The following is a 23758-nucleotide window of genomic DNA, read 5'->3' as shown; positions in this document are numbered from 1 at the left end:
CTCCTCATCCTCCCCACTTTAGCCCGGACGCCTCAGCCCACAGGGGACGCCGTCCTTAACCACAATCGGCTTGTACTGGTCAAAACTCATGCAGAGAGAAAAAAGAGAATACCACAGCTTCCCTGCGCCAAGGAAGGAGGTATCATAATTAATCCTGGCTTAGCCCGTTTCTCCTCAACAACTATAAGAAGCGATCCGTGTACCACAGGTTCAGTTCTTCAGGGCTGAGACAAAGGCAGATAGCTCGAAAGAGCAGCAAGCTCATTAACTACTTCTGTTAGTTAAAAAAGAAAGATCCATAATGGAAGGCAGAGAGAGATTTTTAAAGAGAGGTAACAACAGGAGAGCTAATTAAGGTAGAGGCATCTCATTCACTCTCCCTCAATATTCGGAATATTCAAAAAGGATGTTACTTTCTACATTTGGTTTCCATGACTTAATATCCATCCTACGTTGATTTCAGGAATACCTTTACGGACCATGAAAGAGATAATCCAATGTGGATTTAGAATCTATTGCTATCTTTGAGAAAGATTCTTTGATTTTAACCTGGAAAGTCATAGTGGCCAGCCTGACTCTCGTCATGTTACCTTCCCCTTGATAATGGTGAGCCAGGCTCATCTTGTACTACTCAAAACAACCAGGCACCTGCTTGATTGAGATGGGATAAGTAGATAGCGTCAGGCTGCTGTCAGCACGTTCATATAGAACATGCGTAATGACAATGAACAATTCAATATATTGTAGCGTAATGATATAGATATTATAAAGAGTAGGTGTAATACAGCTGAATTCCTATATCATTTTCTCCTAAAGCAATCTTCATTAACTAAATCAACAAACTAGGTTATCAGTTAATGATAACGTGGTTGTAAAAATAGCATGTCTCTGATTATGTAAAAGTCATACCATGATAATCTCCAATAGATTATTCGTCACTCAATAAAACTAAGATTTTCAAATTACCATATTATCAAAAATCCGTTTAATCAAATGTATCTATTCTTTCTATTTACAATTCATCTATATCTTTAACTACGAACAAGTTATCTACCTTATGTCCATTGCCCGATGAATTGTTGAAAACCCATTAAAGAATACATAGCAATTACTTACCTAAAGATGTGAGTACTCTCTCATTCCTGCAATATTATTAGTAAGTCACTATCTACTTCATGTAATTTGTTTACATTTTTGATGTCATTGTATAGTTATATCTAATAATTATAACATCTTTAAGATCATATACATATCTATATATCTATGGCACTATTTTGCTCTGTATAATGGTCTGTTCTTAACATTCACTCTAATAAAAAGTGACCTTCCTTGGCCGACAGGCAGATGAAAAACAGGACCGACAGCTTCCTTCAACAGAAAATATTGACACTTGACTAAAAAGAAACTTGCAAAGTTGGCCTTCTTAATCTGATGAAAGTGGCCTATATCTTGTTTTATTCTGAACAGATATTCTTATTCTAAAAACAGATAAGCATAACAGAAGAAACACGAGAATGACATTTATGATAAAGATTCTAATTCCTTTTACTGCTTGAAGATATCAGTGGCCCTACAAAGGGTCGGTACGGTGGGCGTGGCCTTGCGCGGCACCTATAAAACCTGTCGCCACATCATAGGGGCATCACACCTTCGCTGACCACCGACCAACATGAAGTGCACCGTAAGTTGCGTTCTTCTCGATGGGGATGTTAACTTTGCAATTGTACTAAAGATTTACATTTTCTTTGGTCATAATTGAACGAACAAAAGAACAGCATGTATGTATCGTACATGTGACTGAACACTGCTGGGAAAGAAGTTGAAAAAGAAAAAATGTATAATGTGCATTTTCCTCCACCAGTTGTTCGTCCTCCTGGGTCTGGCTGCCCTGGTCGCCGCCCGCCCCGACTCTATCCTCACCATCGACCTGGAGGACCTCCATCAGGACCTGAGCCTTGAAGACACCACCATAACTGGCACCTACAGGTGAGCGCCCGCCACTGTTCCAGCGTTATTTCATTGCCAGAAGAAAAAAATCGATTTCATTTCAGAAGAAAGTTGTACCATGTACACAAACACCTTATAGCTATATTTGTAGTATCATGTCTATCTTGCGGTAAATGGTGGACAGAATATTGAGGAAATCATTTATGTGTGCGCTTCTGGTCTGTGTAATTATCACTTAAAATGATATCTATTGATATATTATTAATCAAACATTTTATAAGCACTAAGAAGAAATTCGTAAGTGAAGCTTCTAAGAAATATTGACTAACTTGCAGTCTGTCACAACACAATGAGAAACATCTAACATCTTGTCTTTCATGTTGCAGCTGGACTTCACCTGAGGGTGTTAAGTATTTTGTCAACTACATCGCTGACGACGATGGCTACCGAGTATTGGATACCAACGCCGTCCCCGTCAGCGGTGCCGGCGTGAGGGCTGATGGTACACAAGGATCCTTCGTGTCCTCTGAGGAACTCGATGACAGGAAATAAATATCCTGTATATCAACGTAATACCCTAATGGCCAAGTCACCGAGCACAGTCACCGTTGTCCAGTGACACACAAGGTGCACGAAACTGGACTGTCAAGGACACTGAAGTCAATCTAGGCAAAGTGAGAGGGTCGTCGACCTCGACGTTCTCTGTACAGCCTCAGCTGTGAGGCCACCATCACCTTCACTCTAACGACTTTCCTACAGGAATCTCTTCTTCAACTGTATCTTCATATTTATTTATATTGTTCATACTGATCACCAATAAAATGAAAAATCGAGTCAGAATTTGAATAATTCTTCCTGGATACACACCATTATGGAAAATCCTTTGCCTACCACTGTTTAGAATGGCTAGTAAACTAAAGACCATACATCATGTATACTGATAAAAGACACACACACACACACACACACACACACACACACACACACAAGATCTCACCATGTGTCAAAATAAGACTATGATGATGCACATCCACCTAGGTACAGATAACATACTACCCACCTGAAATGTCCTTCGGGTAGTTATATACTTCTTACGTCTTCGTGTCACTAAAAATAACGTTTTAAACTTGAAATATCATGGCAACATTATATCAAATCTTCCTCATACAGTCTCTATCTACTCTGTTTGAGTGATATCACTCGGAGTCTCATTTTCTTAGTTCAATAGTATCTATTCCATCTCCATGAGCATAAGTTAACCTACGTCCTAACCCAGCCTAGATGGTCTCCCTTACAGATACACAGATGGACCAGCTGGAAAACGTGTAGAAAAGGAGAGTAAGAATAATCCAGGGCGTGTCTTACTTCACCGACCAGGGGGCCCTCATATCACCGATCTTGTCCTCCTTCTATGAACATCATCGGCAGCTCAGCCGGCAGTGTGGCAATAATGATCAGACCCCCCGCCCCCCACCACACCCCATCCACCGCTACCACAACCATCACCACCAGTCAACGAGACCTCTTCCTCATCCTACCCACTTTAGCCCGGACGCATCAGACCTCAGGGGCCGCAGTCCTTCTCCAAAATCGACTTGTACTGGTCACAACTTATGCAGAGAGAAAGACGTGAATCCCACAGCTGTGTCAAAACAACCAGGTACCTACTTGATCGAGATGGGATGAGCAGTTAGCGTCAGGCCGCTGTCAACACGTTCATATAGAACATGCGTAATGACAATGAACAATTTCAATATAATATAGCGTAATGATATAGATATTGTCAAAAGTAGGTGTAATACATCTGACCTCATATATCCTGTCCTGCTAAGCAACTTTCATTAACTAAAATAACAAAAAGGTTTTGAGTGAATGATATCTTAGTTATAGAAATAGCAACATTCTGATTATGTAAACGTCATACTATGAGAATCTCGAATAAATTATTCGTCATTAATTGAATCAAAATTCATTTTCATTACTATAAACAAATTAGCTACTTTGTCAATTATCACATAAGGTGGGAATAACCCAGTAAAGAATACATAGCATTTAAGTACATAGAAATGGGAATACTCTCTCATTCCTGTAAGATTATTAGCAATGAAAGTCATTATCTTCGACATCATGTATCTTGTTTACATTTTTAATAACAATCTATGGTTGTATCTAAGAATTACATCTTGGAGATCACATACATATTCATATATCTACAGCACTATGGTGCTCTGTATAATGGTTTGTTCATGAAAGTCACTCTAATAAAAAGTGACCTTCCTTGGCCGATAGTCAGATGAAAAAAGGACTAACCAAAAGAGTTTTTGTCAACAGAAAATATTGACCCTTAACTAACATGAAACTCGTCAAGTTGGCGTTCTTAACCTCATGAAGATTGACAGTAAATTCCTTCATTCTGAATTGATATTGTTATTTGAAAAGAAGATACAAGCACAGAAGTAGAAACATGTTTATTACATTAATGATAAATATCCCATTTTTCTTTTTTTTTTTACTGCTTGAAAGTATGTGTAGTGGCCTTATAGAGGATTGGTCCTATGGGCGTGGCCTTGCGTGGCACCTATAAAACCAGTCGCCACATCATAGGGGCATCACACCTTCGCTGACCACCGACCAACATGAAGTGCACCGTAAGTTGCGCTCTTCTCGATAGGAAGTTCGCATTCAAAGTGTCTTAAAGATTTCAAGTTTTCTTCGATCACATTTCAACTCACACAAAGACAGCGAATATGTGTAGTGCATGTAATTGACCGCTGCGAGCAAGAAGTTAAAAGAGATTAGAATACAAGAAAATATTTTATTCCGTATGAACACAGTCCTATATAAGAGTTTACTTTTCAACCTTTAAATTGTCATATATTCACCATATGTTTTCTTTTATGAAAGAACATTTAAATGTGATTTGTATTTTCCTCCACCAGTTGTTCGTCCTCCTGGGTCTGGCTGCCCTGGTCGCCGCCCGCCCCGACTCTATCCTCACCATCGACCTGGAAGACCTCCATCAGGACCTGAGCCTTGAAGACACCACCATAACTGGCACCTACAGGTGAGTGACCATCAAACTTCCCGAGACATAAAAATCTGCAGTAGAAAACAGAAATACATTCTGTTTTCTACTTGAATTTTCAATGATTTTTTTTTCACAAATACAGACCTCTGGAACCTTGTGCATCGTGCGGAGTGAATGTTGCTCACCATACAGAGAAATTCACAGATGCCTAGGCTTCTGGTCTATCTATCATTATATTGGTAATCAAACATTTCTAACTACGAGGAAGAGATTCTTAAATAAAACTGCTTGGCAAATGTAGATTAACCTACAGTCTGCCACAGCATACTAGGAAATATCTAACATCTTGTCTTTCATGTTGCAGCTGGACTTCACCTGAGGGTGTTAAGTATTTCGTCAATTACATCGCTGACGACGATGGCTACCGAGTATTGGATACCAACGCCGTCCCCGTCAGCGGTGCCGGCGTGAGGGCTGATGGTACACAAGGATCCTTCGTGTCCTCTGAGGAACTCGATGACAGGAAATAAATATCCTGTATATCACTGACATACTCACATGGCCAAGTCACCGCTCACAGTCACCTTTTCCCAGTGACACACAAGATACACGAAACTAGACTGTCAAGGACACTGAAGTCAATCCAGGCAAAGTGAGAGGGTCGTCGACCTCGACGTTCTCTGTACAACCTCAGCTGTGAGGCCACCAACACCTTCACTCTACACGTTTTCCTCCAGGAATTCCTTCAACATTAACTTCGTATTTATTTACTATGTACATATTCATATGCTATTATCAATAAAATGAAATATCAAATCAAAATGCAAATAACTAATCCTCCCTGGAGACACGTTATGACAGAATCCTTTCTTGCCATTGTTTAAAGTGGCTAGTAAAAAAACAATATATGTTGGATACAGTATGGTCTTATCATGATGTTATATTGGTCAGTACACACACACACACACACACACAACAGCGTCACTATCAACCACACCAAGACTCCGATGATGCACATCAACACGGGTGCAGACAATATCCCGTCGTCCTTCGGGTAGTCAAACTCTTCGGCCTTCTTGGTGTCACGGTAACTAATGATCAAATCTGGTAGAATCATGTCAGCACTATCATCAAATCTTTCTCATACGATTCCTATCATTCCCTGTCCACTGACATCATTCAGAGTGCAATTATCCGAGCTCAGGAATATCTATTCCTCCTTGTATTTCATCTTTCTAAAAGGGGAAACAGAAGAAGTCATGCGGGGAGTGCTCATGTTCCTCGAAGACTCAGACTGGGGTGTCTAAATGTGTGGATGTAACCAAGATGAGAAACAAGGAGAGAAAGGTTGTATGTTTGAGGAAAGGAACCTGGACGTTTTGGCTCTTAGTGAAACGAAGCTCAAGGGCAAAGGGGGAGAGTGGTTTGGGAATATCTTGCGAGTAAAGTCTGGGGTTGATGAGAGGACAAGAGCAAAAGGAGTAGTACTACTCCTGAAGCAGGGGTTGTGGGAGTATGTGATAGAGTGTAAGAAAGTAAACCCTGGATTGATATTTGTAAAACTGAAATTGGATGGAAAGAGCTGGGTTATCATTGGTGCCTATGCACCTGGTCATGAGAAGAAATATCATGAGAGGCAAGTGTTTTGGGAGCAACTGAGTGAGTGTGTTAGCAGCTTTGATGCACGAGACCGGGATACAGTGATGGGTGATTTGAATGCAAAGGTGAGTAATGCGGCAGTTGAGGATAAAATTGGTGTACATGGGGTGTTCAGTGTTGTAAATGGAAATGGTGAAGAGCTTGTAGATTTGTGTGCTGAAAAAGGACTGGTGATTGGGAATACCTGCTTTACCTGGTTTAAAAAGAGAGATATACATAAACATAAGTATGCAAGTAGGAGAGATGGCCAGAGAGCGTTATTGGATTACGTGTTAATTGATAGGCGCGTGAAAGAGAGACTTTTGGATGTTAATGTGCTGAGAGGGGCAACTGGAGGGATGTCTGATCATAATCTTGTGGTGGCGAAGGTGAAGATTTGTATAGATATTCAGAAAAGAAGAGAGAATGTCGGGGTGAAGAGAGCGGTAAGAGTAAGTGAGCTTGGAAAGGAGACTTGTGTGAGTAAGTACCAGGAGTGATTAAGTGCACAATAGAAAAAGGAGAGAGCAAACGACGTAAGGGGAGTGGGGGAGGAATGGGATGTACTTAGGGAAGCACAGATGGCTTGCGCAAAAGATGCCTGTGGCATGAGAAAGGTGGGAGGTGGGCAGATTAAAATGTGTAGTGAGTGGTGGGATGAAGAAGTAACATTGTTAGTGAAAGACAAGAGAGAGGCATTTGGACGATTTTTGAGAAAACATGACGTTCATGATTGTGACTAAGAATCTTGCATGAGTGAGACAATGTGTATCTTTCTACTTGTGTAGAAGCTGCGTCTACTTAGAGGGCTCCAAGTGATTCACAAGGTAATTGAATATCAGATAGATAACATGTACAAGATTAAAGATACTATGTAGACTGATTATTGACAGAGAAATGATATGAGAGAATAATTGAACTTTAGAGTTATGGCTATCGAGAAAGGTAAATTTTCCTGAATGCCAAATGAATTATTGTAGGATATGGCAGTTTTAAGTTTATGTGGTAAAAAGCTTGGAATTCATTATATCTAGATACTAATTAATTGAAAACTTATTCATGTTAGGTGTTGAATATTGCCTGTGTAAAGCAAAATATATGAAATCTGTTGTATTAAACGAGCATAAGTAATACACTCTTAATAATATCAATATAATCAAGTTAATAGTCATTTATAAATTTATTCAGTGTAATGTTCTGTATAGTCGTTTTGAATGTGGTCTGATGATAATTCCATAACTATCTAAACCCAGCAGGTGCCTTGATGTCTTGACACACACTTCGTTTGGCGCAGATGGAGCTGCTTAAGTAGGTAACCCTGATTTTCACCACAGTCCACCCGCATCCATGCCATCTTCACTGACCTGGCATGGAATCACTTGACCGTATCCAACTGCGGCAAGGTCATCCAAGGCAGCACATGAGGAGCCGCTAACTCATCCTTTACCTCAGTCATGCAGTTCATATTTCTGATACACCGAGGTGCCACCTTCGCCTGGAAATGTCCGGTATGTATTTTAAGTCACCTCTTTCCTTGACACAGCCTCTAGGCCGTTACCATAGTCATGAGAAGACCTGAGGAGATTCTAACGTTTTGCCCTATTTATATCGTTATATGACTCTAGCACAGGCTACAGTAACTCCCCTACCCAATTTTCCTACTGTAGGACAAGTTGAACAATAGCTGTATAATCTTGGTACCTTGGTTACTCCACCTCTCTTCTGCAGATGATTAAGCAGTGACCAACTCTTTCAGTGGGACTCTTGCCTCACAACACCTCACGCCTGCACCTATGTCAGGCAATGAATCCTCATCGACTGTCTGGTGCCAGGACTAAAGAAATCCAAACTGTCTCTTCCCACCTTACCTATACAGACCTCTACTCCTATGCTAATCCTGTTCCACCGGCACTTGAAGTTCGTTATGAGTTACTCAGTAACGTTTAATTGTCATTGTCCAATCTTGCTTGCTTCCTATTATGTTTTAAACATTATGTATTAGTCTTATAATCATTCCTTTGCATTTCCTTCATTGTTAGTATAAATGTATCAACAAACACATTTAAAGCAATGCCTCCGCCTAAGATGGAGAGGATGACGCCAAACTGGATACACACAGTGCTGTTATATTGTATTAACACATTGTCTTTGTTTACTAAACTCCCCAAAACGGTGGTTTAAGGGGATGGCAATGATGCTTATACAGAAAGGATTAGCTATTCAAAATCTTTCTTAATCTTTTTATTTCATTAGCGATCATATATTAGTATGTACATTACAAATAAACTTAATGTTCCTGCTGATGAAGGAAAGTCTGTACAAAGATGTTGGTAGCTTCTCAAGTGAGGCTGAAGAGAGAACTTCGAGGTCGACGACCCTCTCACTTTGCCTAGATTGACTTCAGTGTCCTTGACAGTCCAGTTTCGTGCACCTTGTGTGTCACTGGACAACGGTGACTGTGCTCGGTGACTTGGTCATTAGGGTATTACGTTGATATACAGGATATTCATTTCCTGTCATCGAGTTCCTCAGAGGACACGAAGGATCCTTGTGTACCGTCAGCCCTCACGCCGGCACCGCTGACGGGGACGGCGTTGGTATCCAATACTCGGTAGCCATCGTCGTCAGCGATGTAATTGACAAAATACTTAACACCCTCAGGTGAAGTCCAGCTGCAACATGAAAATAAAAATGTTGGATGTTCTTATTTTCTCTCATAGACTGTAAGCTATTCTACACTTTTTAGTAGCTTTACTTAAGCATCTCTTCCAAGCAATTATGGTATTTTGATTGTTAACATTTTGATAGATATGATTTATGTTGTAATTACACAGTCCAGACATCCATAGACCACGAGGAATATAAGTCTAATAGGCCTGTGTACATGACAAGAGTTTCACTTACAGTGAAAAAGAACTTTTATTTTGTCTTGATTTTATATTTACATTTGTATAACTATGGAGCAGTGGTGGACACTCACCTGTAGGTGCCAGTTACGGTGCCGTCCTCAATGCTCAGGTCCTGATGGAGGTCGTCCAGGTCGATTGTGAGAATAGAGTCAGGACGGGCGGCGACCAGGGCGGCCAGACCCAGGAGGACGAACAACTGGTACAGAAGGAGATAAATCATATCTCAATGTTCTTTCGTTATAGAGATCATACACTTTATACATTCATTGTGAAACTGAAAATATTTGTAATATGAAATTCTGCAATTTCTTGCTAGGATGTTAGTCATGTGTATGACACAGACATTCTTTGTCTTAGATGAATTATGACCAGAGAAAAATGAAAAAAACTGGATACACATGAAGAGGTAACTTTTCTTCCAAATAGAACCAACTTACGGTGCACTTCATGTTGGTCGGTGGTCAGCGAAGGTGTGATGCCCCTATGATGTGGCGACGGGTTTTATAGTTGCCGCGCTGGGCCACGCCCACATGACTGACTCTCTGTAGGGCCACGGTCACCTTCATACAGTAAAATGATATGTCATCTTTATCACTAATGTGATCCTCCTAACTGTACTGGTACACTCATACAACTGGAAATAACATTATGGATACGGTATTATGTGCTTAAGTAGGAATCATCAACAAGTTAAAACCACCAACTTTGCGAGTTTCATGTTAGACGTGAGTCAATGTTTTCTGGTAACAAAAAACTTTTGGGCAGTCCTGTTTTTCATCAGACCGTCGGCCAAGGAATGGGCACTTTCTATCGGAGTGAATGTTATTAATAAATGAGTATACAGAGCACTATAGTGTTAGGGATATGTATGTGATCTTCAAGACGTTTTATAGACTTGAAACAAGAGACAACATGACGTCGATGATTGTGACTAAGTAATTGCATGAATGAGACAATGTGTATCTTTCTAGATGTGTCGAAGCTGCGTCTTATTAGAGTGTTCCAAGAGATTCACAAGGTAATTGAATATCAAATAGATAACTTGTTGAAGATTCAAGATACTATGTAGATTAATTATTGATAGAGAAATGATATATGAATATAACAGAACCTTAGAGTTATGGCTATCGAGAAATGTATATTTTCCTGAATGACAAATGAATTATTGTAGAATATGACAGTTTTTGATCTATATAATAAGAAACTTTTAATTCATTATATCTAGATGATAATTCATTGAACTTATTTATGTTAGGTATTGAAGATTGCCTGTGTAAACAAAATATATGAAATATGTTGTATTAAACAAGCAAAAGTGATACACTTTGATAATATCTATATTATCAATTTAATAATTTTCATTCATAATCACACCATTATTAATCTATAGAGTAAATTTATTCAGTGTAATGACGTATGTTCTGTATAGTCGTTTTGAATGTGGCCTGATGATAATTCCACTAACCATCTAAATCCAGCACGTATCTAGAGGTCTGGACACAAACTTTATTTGGCGCAGATGGAGCTCCTTAAGTAGGTAACCCTGATTTTCACAACAGTCTACATGCATATAGACTTCCCTCCTTAATCCCCAAGGGGCCATCTTCACAATGGAATCACTTGACCATATCCAACTGCGGCAAGGTCATACTAGGCAGCGCTTGAGGAGCCGCTAACTCATCCTTCGCTTCAGTCATGCAAGTTACATCTCTGATACACCGAGGTGCCACCTTCGCTTGGAAACGTCCAGCATGTGTTTCAAGTCACCTCATTCCTGGACACAGCCTCTAGGACGTCAACATAGTCATGAAAAGACCTAAGGAAATCATAACGTTTTGCCCTGTTTATGAATCTAGCACAGGCTACAGTGACTCCCCCACCCAGTTTTTCTACAGTAGGACAAATTTAACAATAGCTCTCTAATACTGGTACCTTGGTTATTCCCCCTCTTTTCTGCAGATGATCAAGCAGTGTCCAACTCTTTCAGTGGGACTCATGCCTCACCACACCTCACACCTGCACCTTTGCCAGGCGATGAATCCTCATCGACTGTCTGGTGCCAGGACTAAAGAAATCCAAACTGTCTCATCTCACATTACCTATACAGACTCCTAGCATAATCCTGTTCCACCAGCACAAAAAGTTCGTTATGAGTCAATCAGTAACCTTTAATTGTCATTGTTCAGTCTTGTTTGCTCCCTATTATGTTTTAATCATTATATTCTAATCTTATAATCATCCTTTGCATATCCTTCATTGTTAGTATAAGTGCATAAATAGGCATATCTAAAGTAATTAATCCGTCCAAGATCGGTAAGATGACGCCAAACTGGATACACTTAATGCGACCATATTGTATAAACATATGGTCATTTGTTTACTAAACTCCCCAAAACAGTGGTGTGAGGCGATGGGAATAATGTTTATCCAGAAAGGATTAGGTATTCAAATTCTTTCTTAATCTTTTTATTTCATTAGCGATCATATATTAGTATGTACATTACAAATAAACATAATGTTACTGCTAATGAAGGAGCCTGTACAAAGATGTTGGTAGCCTCTCAAGTGAGGCTGAAGAGAGAACGTCGAGGTCGACGACCCTCTCACTTTGCCTACATTAACTTCAGTGTCCTTGACAGTCCACTTTCGTGCACCTTGTGTGTCACTGGACAACGGTGACTGTGCTCGGTGACTTGGCCATTAGGGTATCACGTTGATATACAGGATATTTATTTCCTGTCATCGAGTTCCTCAGAGGACACGAAGGATCCTTGTGTACCATCGGCTCTCACGCCGGCATAGCTGACGGGGACGGCATTGGTATCCAATACTCGGTAGCCATCGTCGTCAGCGACGTAATTGACAAAATACTTAACACCTTCAGGTGAAGTCCAGCTGCAACATGAAAGAAAAGATGTTAGATGTTTCTTATTTTTTGTCTCATAAACTATAAGCTAGTCTACACTTTCCTATTAGCTTCACTTAAGCATCTATTCCTAGCAATTATGGAATTTCGATTGTTAACATTTTGATAGATATGATTTATGTTGTAATTACACAGTCTAGAAATCCAAGTATAACATATTCCCTTATTATCCTGACAACCATTCACTCTTAACGATACATAGGGCACGAGGAATGAGTGCAATCGGCCTATGTATATGACAAGAGTTTCACTTAGAGTGAAAAGAACTTTTATATTATCTTGATTTTATATGTACATTTGTATAACTATGGAGCAGTGGCTGGACACTCACCTGTAGGTGCCAGTTACGGTGCCGTCCTCAATGCTCAGGTCCTGATGGAGGTCGTCCAGGTCGATTGTGAGGATAGAGTCAGGACGGGCGGCGACCAGGGCGGCCAGACCCAGGAGGACGAACAACTGGTACAGAAAAAAGGTGAATTATATCCTAGAGTTCTTTCAATATAGAGGCCATAACTTTGTACATTGCATTGTGAAACTATGAAAATATTTGTAATATGAAATTCTTCAACTTTTACTGCAATCTTTACTAACTTCTTGCGGTGATATTAGTCATGTGTATGACACAGACGCTCTTTGTCTTAGTTAAGCTATGATAAGAGAAAACTGAAAGTATTTAATAAACTGCAAAGTTAACTTCTCCGCCAAACAGAACCAAACGTACGGTGCACTTCATGTTGGTCGGTGGTCAGCGAAGGTGTGATGCCCCTATGATGTGGCGACAGGTTTTATAGGTGCCGCGCAAGGACACGCCCACAGGACCAATTCTCTGTAAGGCCTCTCACACCTTCATACAGTAAGATGATACATCATATTTATCACTTATGTGATCCTCCTAACTGTACTGGTACACTTATATAACTGGAAATAACATTATGGATACAGTATTATGTGATTCAGTAGGAACCATCAACATGTTAAAACCACCAACTTTGTGAGTTTCATGTTAGACGTGAGTCAACGTTTTCTGGTGAAAAAAAACTTTCAGGCAGTCCTGCTTTTCATCAGACCGTCGGCCAAGGAAGATCACTTTTTATCAGAGTGAATGTTATAAATAAACGAGTATACAAAGCCCCATTGTGTTAGGGATATGTTTGTGATCTTCAAGAAGTTTTGACTTGAAACAAGATACAATATGACGTCGACGATTGTGACTGAATCTTTCATGAATGAGACAGTCTTCACCTTCCCTGGGTATTCTGATATTGTGCATCATTACGAGGTTCTTAGTGATTCACCAGGCAACTGAATATCAACTAGAACAACTTGTTCAAAATTAAAGATAACTTATAAGCAAATCATCAATAAGAAATACTACATAAATGAAACTGAACTTTAAAGGTATTCCTATCCAGAAATTTCTTTAAGTGCAGGCTATCAAAAGTATTCAGTTTATATAGTAAGACACTTTTAATTCATTATAACCAAATTATCATTCACTGGGAAAGTATTCACTCATGTTAGTTATTGAGGATTGCTTAACTAAAGCAAAATAGATGAGTTTCGTTGTATTACAGAAGCACAGATGTTTTACTCTTAGTGGTATTTATGTCATGTTTATAATTCTTACTCATATTGACTCCATTGTATGTTCTGCTTAATCGTTCTGACTGCTGCCTTCCTGCAACCCAGCTGGACCTCCACAGGTGTACGAGTCCACCCCATCTAGTCTTCCCTCCTTAACCCTCAGGAGGCCATCTTCACTGACCAGGTATGGCCTCACTTAACCATATCCAACAAAGGCAAAGGTCATCCTAGGCGCGCCCTCTCACTCCTCTCCCTCAGTCATACAGTTCATATCTCTGATGCACCGAGGTGCCACCCCCTCCTGGAAACGTCCATAATAGGACTTAAGGCACCTCTCTCCTGGACACAGCCTCGAGGACGTCAACAACGTCATGAGAAGACCTGAGGCGACACTAACTTCTTACAATGGCTATGTCGTCACGGGACTCTTGCAGTGGCTACAGTAATCACCTACTCAGTTTTCTTCCTTTAGCTTAAATCAACACTAAAGGCTTATCTTGGTACCTAGGCTACTTTACCTCTCTTCTGCAGATGATCAAGCAGTGACCAACACTTTCAGTGGGACTCCTGCCTCACCACACCTCACACCTGCACTTATGCCAGGCAATGAATCCTCATCGACTCTCTGGTACCAGGACTTAGGAAATTCTAACTCTTTTTTTCCACCTTACAAGAGAAAACCTCTACACCTTATATAATCCTGTTCCACCAGCACTAGAAGTTTGTTATGAGGTAATCAGTAACCTCTAATTACCACTGAACAATTATTGTGTCATACTGTGTATTTTGACAATTATGTATTAATCTTATTATTATCCATTGCATTTTCTTCATTGTTAATATAAGTGTATAATCAGACATACTCAAAGCAAAGCCTTCGTCTCCGCAAGGAAGGATGACGTCAAACTGGATACACGTAATGCGACCATATTGCATCAACACATGGTCATTTGTTTACTAACCTCCCCGAGCAGTGGTGTGAGGCGATAACAATGATGTTTGTCTAGAAAAGATTAGCTATTCAAATACCGACTTAATTTTTCACTTTATTAGCGATCACATATTAGCATGTACATTATGTATAAATGCAATGTTACTGTTGATGAAGGAAAATCTGTACAAAGATGTTGGTCGCCTCTCAAGTGAGGCTTTACAGACAACGTCGAGGTCGACGACCCTCTTACTTTGCCTAGATTGACTTCAGCTGTCCTTGACAGTCCAGTTTCGTGCACCTTGTGTGTCACTGGACAACGGTGACTGTGCTCGGTGACTTGGCCATTAGGGTATTACGTTGATATACAGGATATTTATTTCCTGTCATCGAGTTCCTCAGAGGACACGAAGGATCCTTGTGTACCATCAGCCCTCACGCCGGCACCGCTGACGGGGACGGCGTTGGTATCCAGTACTCGGTAGCCATCGTCGTCAGCGACGACCAGCATGTTACATTTTGATCAGAAGTGGTGAAGATAAATAATCAGAGATAATTAAAATGCCTGTGGCAGTGATTTCTCCCTGCTCAAGAGCGATAAGTATGGCGAACAATTCATATTGTAGGATAGATGCCCAGTGGTTATCTAACATTAGCGTCACGATTATGCAAAACATGCATCATGACATCGAAGAACTTTGCTATGACAATGATGATAAAGTCATTATTAGTTGGAATCATCAAATTTAATGATATAGATATTAACAAAAGTAGATCATTTATATATGTACCTCTAATATAACAGATTATATACTTTTCTTTTTACTCAAACTTTCCTCAGTAAGTACAATGAATGATTAGGTGTGAGTGAATGATAACTTGGTTATTATGATTGATTGGCAAGTTACTGATCATGTATATTTAATACCATGATAGTCTGCAATAGATCATTTGTCATTCAATAAGACTGAAAATCATGGATAGCTATATCTCTAAAGATCAGTTTTACCTGAGGAAATTCAAAATGTATCTTTGTTTGTGAGCAAGTTGTCTATTTGATATTCAATTACCTTGTGAAGTGCTGAGAACACTTCCAACAATAGATAGCATCAATATAGTTATGAAGGTCAATACTGACTTACTCATGTAAGATTCTTTGTTATTATAGTCATGATCATCGAAGTAATATTGCACCTTGTATAAATTCATCATAACTTTCTGTAGTTATATCCTATTATCATAACTTCTTGAAGATCACATACACATCTCTCGCACTATGTTGCTCTGTATAATGGTGTACTCATAACATTAACTCTGATCAAAAGTGCCCTTCCTTGGCCGACAGTCAGATAAGAAACAGGGCTGTACAAAAGTTTTTTTTTTTCCCAGTCTAACATGAAACTCGCAAGTCTACGCTTTTAACCTGCAGATGGTTTCTTCTGATTTACATGATACTGAATGAATTTGAGTGTAGCAGCAGAATCAAGCTGTTAACATTGTTGATGAAAATAGATTTTCCTTTATTTATTGTTTGAAGGTATGATTGGCCTTACAGAGGGTCGGACCTGTGGGCATGGCTCCGCGCGGCACCTATAAAACCTATCACCACATCATATGGGCATCATACCTTCGCTGACCACCGACCAACATGAAGTGCACTGTAAGCTGGGTTCTTCTTGACGGAAATGTTAACTTTGCAAGTGTATCAACGAATAACATTCATTTTATATTTTGACATAATTCAACTAACTGAGAGACAGGGTATACACGTCTTACATGTGACCGAGCAACAGCTTAGCAAGAAGTTACTAAAGGTTAAGATAAAAGAATTTCATGTCGTGAATGATCTTATAGTGTACTGCACTACCTTCACAATGTAATGGGTTTAGTATGTGTTCTCTGTACTTAAGGAACATCTAGATATAGTTTTTGATCCTCTTCCAGCTGTTCGTCTTCCTGGGTCTGGCCGCCCTGGTCGCCGCCAGCCCCGACTCTGTCCTCACCATCGACCTGGAAGACCTCCATCAGGACCTAAGCATCGAAGACGCCACCGTAATTGGCACTTATAGGTGAGTGCCCACCACTTGCTGTGCAGTTATGTATATTTGCAATAGAAAACAGGAAAGGAATCGATAATCTATTTCCTTTCATACGTGAATTGCACTACACACACAGGCCTCTCACGCATGCAGTTCCCAGTCCACTGTGTATCGTGCAGAGTGAATAGTGGGCAGAATATTGAAAAATTTACTAATTTTTGTCCTTCTGGCCCGCACAATTCTGGCATAGATTACATCTACAGATATACTGCCAGTCAATTATCTTATGAATCATTGGTAGAATGATTTTGTGAAGCTAAGAAAAAGAAAAATTTGCAGTTTTTAGAGCAAGATAAGAAATATCTAACATCTTGTCTTTCATGTTGCAGCTGGACTTCACCTGAGGGTGTTAAGTATTTTCGTCAAGTACGTCGCTGACGACAATGGCTACCGAGTATTGGATACCAACGCCGTCCCCGTCAGCGGTGCCGGCGTGAGGGCTGATGGTACACAAGGATCCTTCGTGTCCTCTGAGGAACTCGATGACAGGAAATAGATAGCCTGTATATGAACGTAATATCCTAATGGCCAAGTCACCGAGCACAGTCACCGTTGTCCAGTGACACACAAGGTGCACGAAACTGGACTGTCAAGGACGCTGAAGTCAATCCAGGCAAAGTGAGAGGGTCGTCGACCTCGACGTTCTCTGTAAAGCCTCACTTAAGAGGCGACCAACATCTTTGTACAAATTTTCCTTCATCAACAGTAACATTGCATTTATATATAATGTACATACTAATATGTCAGTGAAGATGGCCTCTTGAGGGTTAAGGAGGGAAGACTAGATGGGGTGGATTAGTACACATGTGGAGGTCCAGCTGGGTTGCAGGAAGTTTATGTCAAGGACTATTTATCAGGCAGCAGTCAAAACGATTAAGCAGAACATACAATGGAGTCATTATGAGTAAGAATTATAAACATAACATAAAATATCATTAAGTGTAAAACATCTGTGCCTTCTGTATTACAACGAAACTCATCTATTTTGCTTTAGTTAAGCAATCCTCAATAACTAACATGAGTGAATACTTTCCCAGTGAATGATAATTTGGTTATAATGAATTAAGTGTCTTATGATATAAATTGAATACTTTTGATGGCCTGCACTTAAAGAAATATCTGGATAGGAATACCTTTAAAGTTCAGTTTCATTTATGTAGTATTTCTTATTGATAATTTGCTTATGAGATATCTCTAATTATGAACAGGTTATTCAATTGATATTCACTTGCCTGGTGAATCATTAAGAACCTCGTAATGATGCACAATATCAGAATACCCAGGGAAGGTGAAGACTGTCTCATTCATGCAAGATTCATAGTCACAATCATCGACGTCATTTTGTATCTTGTTTCAAGTCAAAACTTCTTGAAGATCACAAACATATCCCTAACACAATGGTGCTCTGTATACTCGTTTATTTATAACATTCACTCTGATAGAAAGTGCTCTTCCTTGGCCGACGGTCTGATGAAAAGCAGGACTGCCTAAAAGTTTTTTTTTTTTCACAAGAAAACATTGACTTACGTCTAACATGAAACTCGGAAAGTTGGTGGTTTTAACTTGTTGATGGTTCCTCCTGAATCACATAATGCTTTATCCATAATGTTATTTCCAGTTATATAAGTGTACCAGTACAGTTAGGAGGATCACATTAGTGATAAAGATGATATATCATTTTACTATAAGGTGTGAGAGGCCTTACTGAGGATTGGTCATGTGGGCGTGGCCCCGCGCGGCACCTATAAAACCTGTCGCCACATCATAGGGGCATCACACCTTCGCTGACCACCGACCAACATGAAGTGCACCGTAAGTTTGGTTCTGTTTGGCGGAGAAGTTAATTTTGCAGTTTATTAAATGCTTTCAGTTTTCTCTTATCATAGTTTAACTAAGACAAAGAGCGTCTGTGTCATACACATGACTAATATCACCGCAAGAAGTTAGTAAAGATTGCAGTAAAAGTTGAAGAATTTCATATTACAAATATTTTCATAGTTTCACAATGCAATGTACAAAGTTATGGCCTCTATAATGAAAGAACACTACGATATAATTCGCCTTTTTTCTGTACCAGTTGTTCGTCCTCCTGGGTCTGGCCGCCCTGGTCGCCGCCCGTCCTGACTCTATCCTCACCATCGACCTGGAAGACCTCCATCAGGACCTGAGCATCGAGGACGGCACCGTAACTGGCACCTACAGGTGAGTATCTGCCACTGCTCCATATTTATACAAATGTACATAAAATCAAGATAAAATAAAGGTTCTTTTTCACTGTAAGTGAAACTCTTGTCATATACACAAGCCGATTGCACTCTTATTCCTTGTGCCCTATGTATCGTGAAGAGTGAATGGTGGTCGAGATAATAAGGGAATATGTTATGCTTGGATTTCTAGACTGTGTAATTACAACATGAATCATATCTATCAAAATGTTAACAATCGAAATTCCATAATTGCTTGGAAGAAATGCTTAAGTAAGCTAATAGGAAAGTGTAGAATAGCTTACTGTCTATGAGAGAAAAATAAAAAACATCTAACATCTTTTCTTTCATGTTGCAGCTGGACTTCACCTGAGGGTGTTAAGTATTTTGTCAATTACGTCGCTGACGACGATGGCTACCGAGTATTGGATACCAACGCCGTCCCCGTCAGCTATGCCGGCGTGAGGGCCGATGGTACACAAGGATCCTTCGTGTCCTCTGAGGAACTCGATGACAGGAAATAAATAGCCTGTATATCAACGTAATACCCTAATGGCCAAGTCATCAGCACAGTCACCGTTGTCCAGTGACACACAAGGTGCACGAAAGTGGACTGTCAAGGACGCTGAAGTCAATCTAGGCAAAGTGAGAGGGTCGTCGACCTCGACGTTCTCTCTTCAGCCTCACTTGAGAAGCTACCAACATCTTTGTACAGACTTTCCTTCATCAGCAGGAAAATTATGTTTATTTGTAATGTACATACTAATATATGATCGCTAATGAAATAAGAAAATTAAAAAAGAATTTGAATTGCTAATCCTTTCTGTATAAACATCATTGCCATCACCTTACACCACTGTTTTTTGGGAGTTTAGTAAACAAACGACCATGTGTTGATACAATATGGTCGCCTAATGTGTATCCAGTTTGGCGTCATCCTTCTCATCTTAGACGAAGGTATTGCTTTAGATGTGTTTGTTGATACATTTATACTGACAATGAATGAAATGCAAAGGATGATTATAAGATTGATATATGATGATTAAAACATAATAGGAAGCAAACAAGATTGGACAATGACAATTAAACGTTACTGAGTAACTCATAACGAACTTCAAGTGCCGGTGGAACAGGATTAGCATAGGAGTAGAAGTCTGTATAGGTAAGGTGAGAAGAGACAGTTTGGATCTCTTTAGTCCTGGCAAAAGACAGTCGATGAGGATTCATTGCCTGACATAGGTGCAGGCGTGAGGTGTTGTGAGGGAAGAGTCCCACTGAAAGAGTTGGTCACTGCTTAATCATCTGCAGAAGGGAGGTGGAGTAACCAAGGTACCAAGATTATACAGCTATTCTTAAATTTATCCTGCAGTAGAGAAATTGGGTGGGGGAGTTACTGTACCCTGTGTTAGACTCATGTAGCGACATAAACAGGGCAAAACGTTAGAATCTCCTCAGGTCTTTTCATGACTATGTTAACGGCCTAGAGTCTGTGTCCAGGAAAGAGGTGACTTAAAACACATACCGGACGTTTCCAGGCGAAGGTGGCACCTCGGTGTATCAGAAATATGAACTGCATGACTGAAGCGAAGGATGAGTTAGCGGCTCCTCATGTGCTGCCTAAGATGACCTTGCCGCAGTTGGATAGGGTCAAGTGATTCCATGCCAGGTCAGTGAAGATGGCATAGATGCGGGTGTGCTTGTGAAAATCAGGGTTACCTACTTAAGCAGCTCCATCTGTGCCAAACGAAGTTTGTGTCAAGACATCCAAGTACCTACTGGGTTTAGATGGTCATGGAATTATCATCAGACCACATTCAAGACGACTATACAGAACATACGTCATTACACTGAATACATTTACTCTATAGATGAAAATGGTGTGATTATGAATGAAAATTATTAACTTGATAATATAGATATTATCAAAGTGTATCACTTTTGCTCGTTTAATACAACAGATTTCATATATTTTGTTTTCATAGGCAATCTTCAATACCTAACATAAATAAGTTGTCAATGAATTATTATCTAGACATAATGAATTACAAGTTTCTTATTATATAGATCAACAACTATCATATCCTACAATAATTCATTTGTCATTCAGGAAAATTTAAATTTCTCGATAGCCGTAACTCTCAACTTCTCTTATATTCATATATCATTTCGCTATCAATAATTAGTCTACATAGTATCTTTGATCTTCAACAAGTTTTCTGTTTCATATTCAGTTACCTTGTGAATCACTTGGAACCCTCTAATAAGACGCAGCTTCGACACAACTAGAAAGATAAATATTGTGTCATTCACGCAAGATACTTAGTCACAATCATCGACGTCATGTAGTCTCTTGTTTCAAGTCTTTAAAACCTCTTGAAGATCACATACATATCCCTAACACTATAGTGTTCTGTATACTCATTTATTAATAACATTCACTCTGATAGAAAGTGCCCTTCCTTGGCCGACGGTCTGATGAAAAACAGGACTGCCCAAAAGTTTTTTGTTACCAGAAAACATTGACTCACGTCTAACATGAAACTCGAAAAGTTGGTAGTTTTAACTTGTTGATGATTCCTACTTAAGCACATAATACCGTATCCATAATGTTATTTCCAGTTGTATGAATGTACCAGTACAAATAGGAGGATCACAATAGTGATGAAGATGATATATCATTTCACTGTATGAAGGTGACCGTGGCCCTATAGAGGGTCAGTCGTGTGGGCGTGGCCCCGCGCGGCACCTATAAAACCAGTCGCCACATCATAGGGCCATCACACCTTCGCTGACCACCGACCAACATGAAGTGCACCGTAAGTTGGGTTCTATTTGGCGGAGAAGTTAACTCTTCAAGTGTATTCAGTTTTTTCATTTTTCTCTGGTCATAATTCAACTGAGACAAAGAGTGTCTGTGTCATACACATGACTAACATCATCGCAAGAAGATTGAAGGACTTCATATTACAAATATTTTCAGTTTCACAATGTAATGTATAAAGTGTAAGGTCTCTATAATGAAAGAACATTGAGATATGATTTATATTTTTCCTGCACTAGTTGTTCGTCCTCCTGGGTCTGGCCGCCCTGGTCGCCGCCCGTCCTGACTCTATTCTCACAATCGACCTGGACGACCTCCATCAGGACCTGAGCATTGAGGACGGCACCGTAACTGGCACCTACAGGTGAGTGTCCGCCACTGCTCCATAGTTATACAAATGTACATATAAAATTAAGATAAAATAAAAGTTCTTTTTCACTGTAAGTGAAACTCTTGTCATGTACACAAGGCCTATTAGACTTATATTCTCGTGCCCTATGGATGTCTGGACTGTGTAATTACAACATAAATCATATCTATCAAAATGTTAACAATCAAAATTCCATAATTGCTTGGAAGAGATGCTTAAGTAAAGCTACTAGGAAAGTGTAGAATAGCTTACAGTCTTTGAGAGAAAATAAGAACATCTAACATTTTTATTTTCATATTGCAGCTGGACTTCACCTGAGGGTGTTAAGTATTTTGTCAATTACATCGCTGACGACGATGGCTACCGAGTATTGGATACCAACGCCGTCCCCGTCAGCGATGCCGGCGTGAGAGCCGATGGTACACAAGGATCCTTCGTGTCCTCTGAGGAACTCGATGACAGGAAATAAATATCCTGTATATCAACGTAATTCCCAAATAATCAAGTCACCGAGCACAGTCACCGTTGTCCAGTGACACACAAGGTGCACGAAACTGGACTGTCAAGGACACTGAAGTCAATCTAGGCAAAGTGAGAGGGTCGTCGACCTCGACGTTCTCTCTTCAGCCTCACTTGAGAGACTACCAACATTTTTGTACAGACTTTCCTTCATCAGCAGGAAAATTAAGTTTATTTGTAATGTACATACTAATATATTGTCGCCAATGAAATAAAGATATTAAGAAAGATTTTGAATAGCTAATCCTTTCTGTATAAGAATCATTGCCATCCCCTTAAACCACTGTTTTTGGATGTTAGTAAACAAACGACCATGTGTTAATACAATATGATAGCATTGTGTGTATCCAGTTTGGCGTCATCCTCCCCATCTTAGGCGGAGGCATTGCTTTAAATGTGTTTGTTGATACATTTATACTAACAATGAAGGAAATGCAAAGGATGATTATAAGACTAATACATAATGTTTAAAACATAATAGGAAGCAAGCAAGATTGGACAATGACAATTAAACGTTACAGAGTAACTCATAACGAACTTCAAGTGCCGGTGGAACAGGATTAGCATAGGAGTAGAGGTCTGTATAGGTAAGATGAGAAGAGACAGTTTGGATCTCTTTAGTCCTGGCAAAAGACAGTCGATGAGGATTCATTGCCTGACATAGGTGCAGGCGTGAGGTGTTGTGAGGGAAGAGTCCCACTGAAAGAGTTGGTCACTGCTTAATCATCTGCAGAAGGGAGGTGGAGTAACCAAGGTACCAAGATTATACAGCTATTGTTAAA

General features: G+C 39.8%; 6 protein-coding genes and 1 pseudogene across 7 annotated transcripts; 5 read left to right on the top strand and 2 right to left on the bottom strand.

The window, feature by feature from the left end:
- The first annotated feature begins 1617 nt into the window (after positions 1-1617).
- Positions 1618-2778, top strand: LOC139757717 (uncharacterized). The gene is made up of 3 exons (XM_071678468.1): positions 1618-1681; positions 1862-1986; positions 2334-2778. The coding sequence occupies exons 1-3, from the start codon at positions 1670-1672 to the stop codon at positions 2497-2499; spliced, it is 303 nt and encodes a 100-aa protein (XP_071534569.1). The 5' UTR covers positions 1618-1669; the 3' UTR covers positions 2500-2778.
- Positions 2779-4546: 1768 nt separating this feature from the next.
- LOC139757713 (uncharacterized) lies at positions 4547-5797 on the top strand. Its single transcript, XM_071678464.1, has 3 exons — positions 4547-4595; positions 4887-5011; positions 5340-5797. Exons 1-3 carry the CDS (start codon positions 4584-4586, stop codon positions 5503-5505), a joined length of 303 nt encoding a protein of 100 aa, XP_071534565.1. The 5' UTR covers positions 4547-4583; the 3' UTR covers positions 5506-5797.
- A 3074-nt stretch (positions 5798-8871) lies between these two features.
- On the bottom strand, positions 8872-13213 carry LOC139757712 (uncharacterized). Its single transcript, XM_071678463.1, has 4 exons — positions 13170-13213; positions 12780-12904; positions 12177-12417; positions 8872-9044 (listed from the first exon to the last, which is right to left on the bottom strand). Exons 1-3 carry the CDS (start codon positions 13179-13181, stop codon positions 12252-12254), a joined length of 303 nt encoding a protein of 100 aa, XP_071534564.1. The 5' UTR covers positions 13182-13213; the 3' UTR covers positions 8872-9044; positions 12177-12251.
- Positions 8970-10002, bottom strand: LOC139757711 (uncharacterized). The gene is made up of 3 exons (XM_071678462.1): positions 9960-10002; positions 9594-9718; positions 8970-9285 (listed from the first exon to the last, which is right to left on the bottom strand). Exons 1-3 carry the CDS (start codon positions 9969-9971, stop codon positions 9120-9122), a joined length of 303 nt encoding a protein of 100 aa, XP_071534563.1. The 5' UTR covers positions 9972-10002; the 3' UTR covers positions 8970-9119.
- Positions 13214-16582: 3369 nt separating the features above from the next.
- LOC139757716 (larval cuticle protein 2-like) lies at positions 16583-20026 on the top strand. 2 transcript variants are annotated; one of them, XM_071678466.1, is made up of 3 exons: positions 16583-16623; positions 19140-19264; positions 19625-20026. In XM_071678466.1, exons 1-3 carry the CDS (start codon positions 16612-16614, stop codon positions 19788-19790), a joined length of 303 nt encoding a protein of 100 aa, XP_071534567.1. In that variant the 5' UTR covers positions 16583-16611; the 3' UTR covers positions 19791-20026. The 2 variants fall into 2 exon arrangements, with proteins under 2 accessions (XP_071534567.1, XP_071534568.1); XM_071678467.1 differs by lacking the exon at positions 16583-16623 and adding an exon at positions 18827-18874.
- Positions 16649-17715, top strand: LOC139757742 (larval cuticle protein 2-like; annotated as a pseudogene).
- Positions 20027-22039: 2013 nt separating the features above from the next.
- LOC139757715 (uncharacterized) lies at positions 22040-23206 on the top strand. Its single transcript, XM_071678465.1, has 3 exons — positions 22040-22082; positions 22327-22451; positions 22761-23206. Exons 1-3 carry the CDS (start codon positions 22071-22073, stop codon positions 22924-22926), a joined length of 303 nt encoding a protein of 100 aa, XP_071534566.1. The 5' UTR covers positions 22040-22070; the 3' UTR covers positions 22927-23206.
- The last annotated feature ends 552 nt before the right edge of the window (positions 23207-23758 follow it).

The sequence above is a fragment of the Panulirus ornatus genome, chromosome 28 (assembly GCF_036320965.1).
Source record: "Panulirus ornatus isolate Po-2019 chromosome 28, ASM3632096v1, whole genome shotgun sequence".
Taxonomy (NCBI): Eukaryota; Metazoa; Arthropoda; class Malacostraca; order Decapoda; family Palinuridae; genus Panulirus; species Panulirus ornatus.
This window is presented reverse-complemented; position numbering and strand designations above follow the sequence as displayed.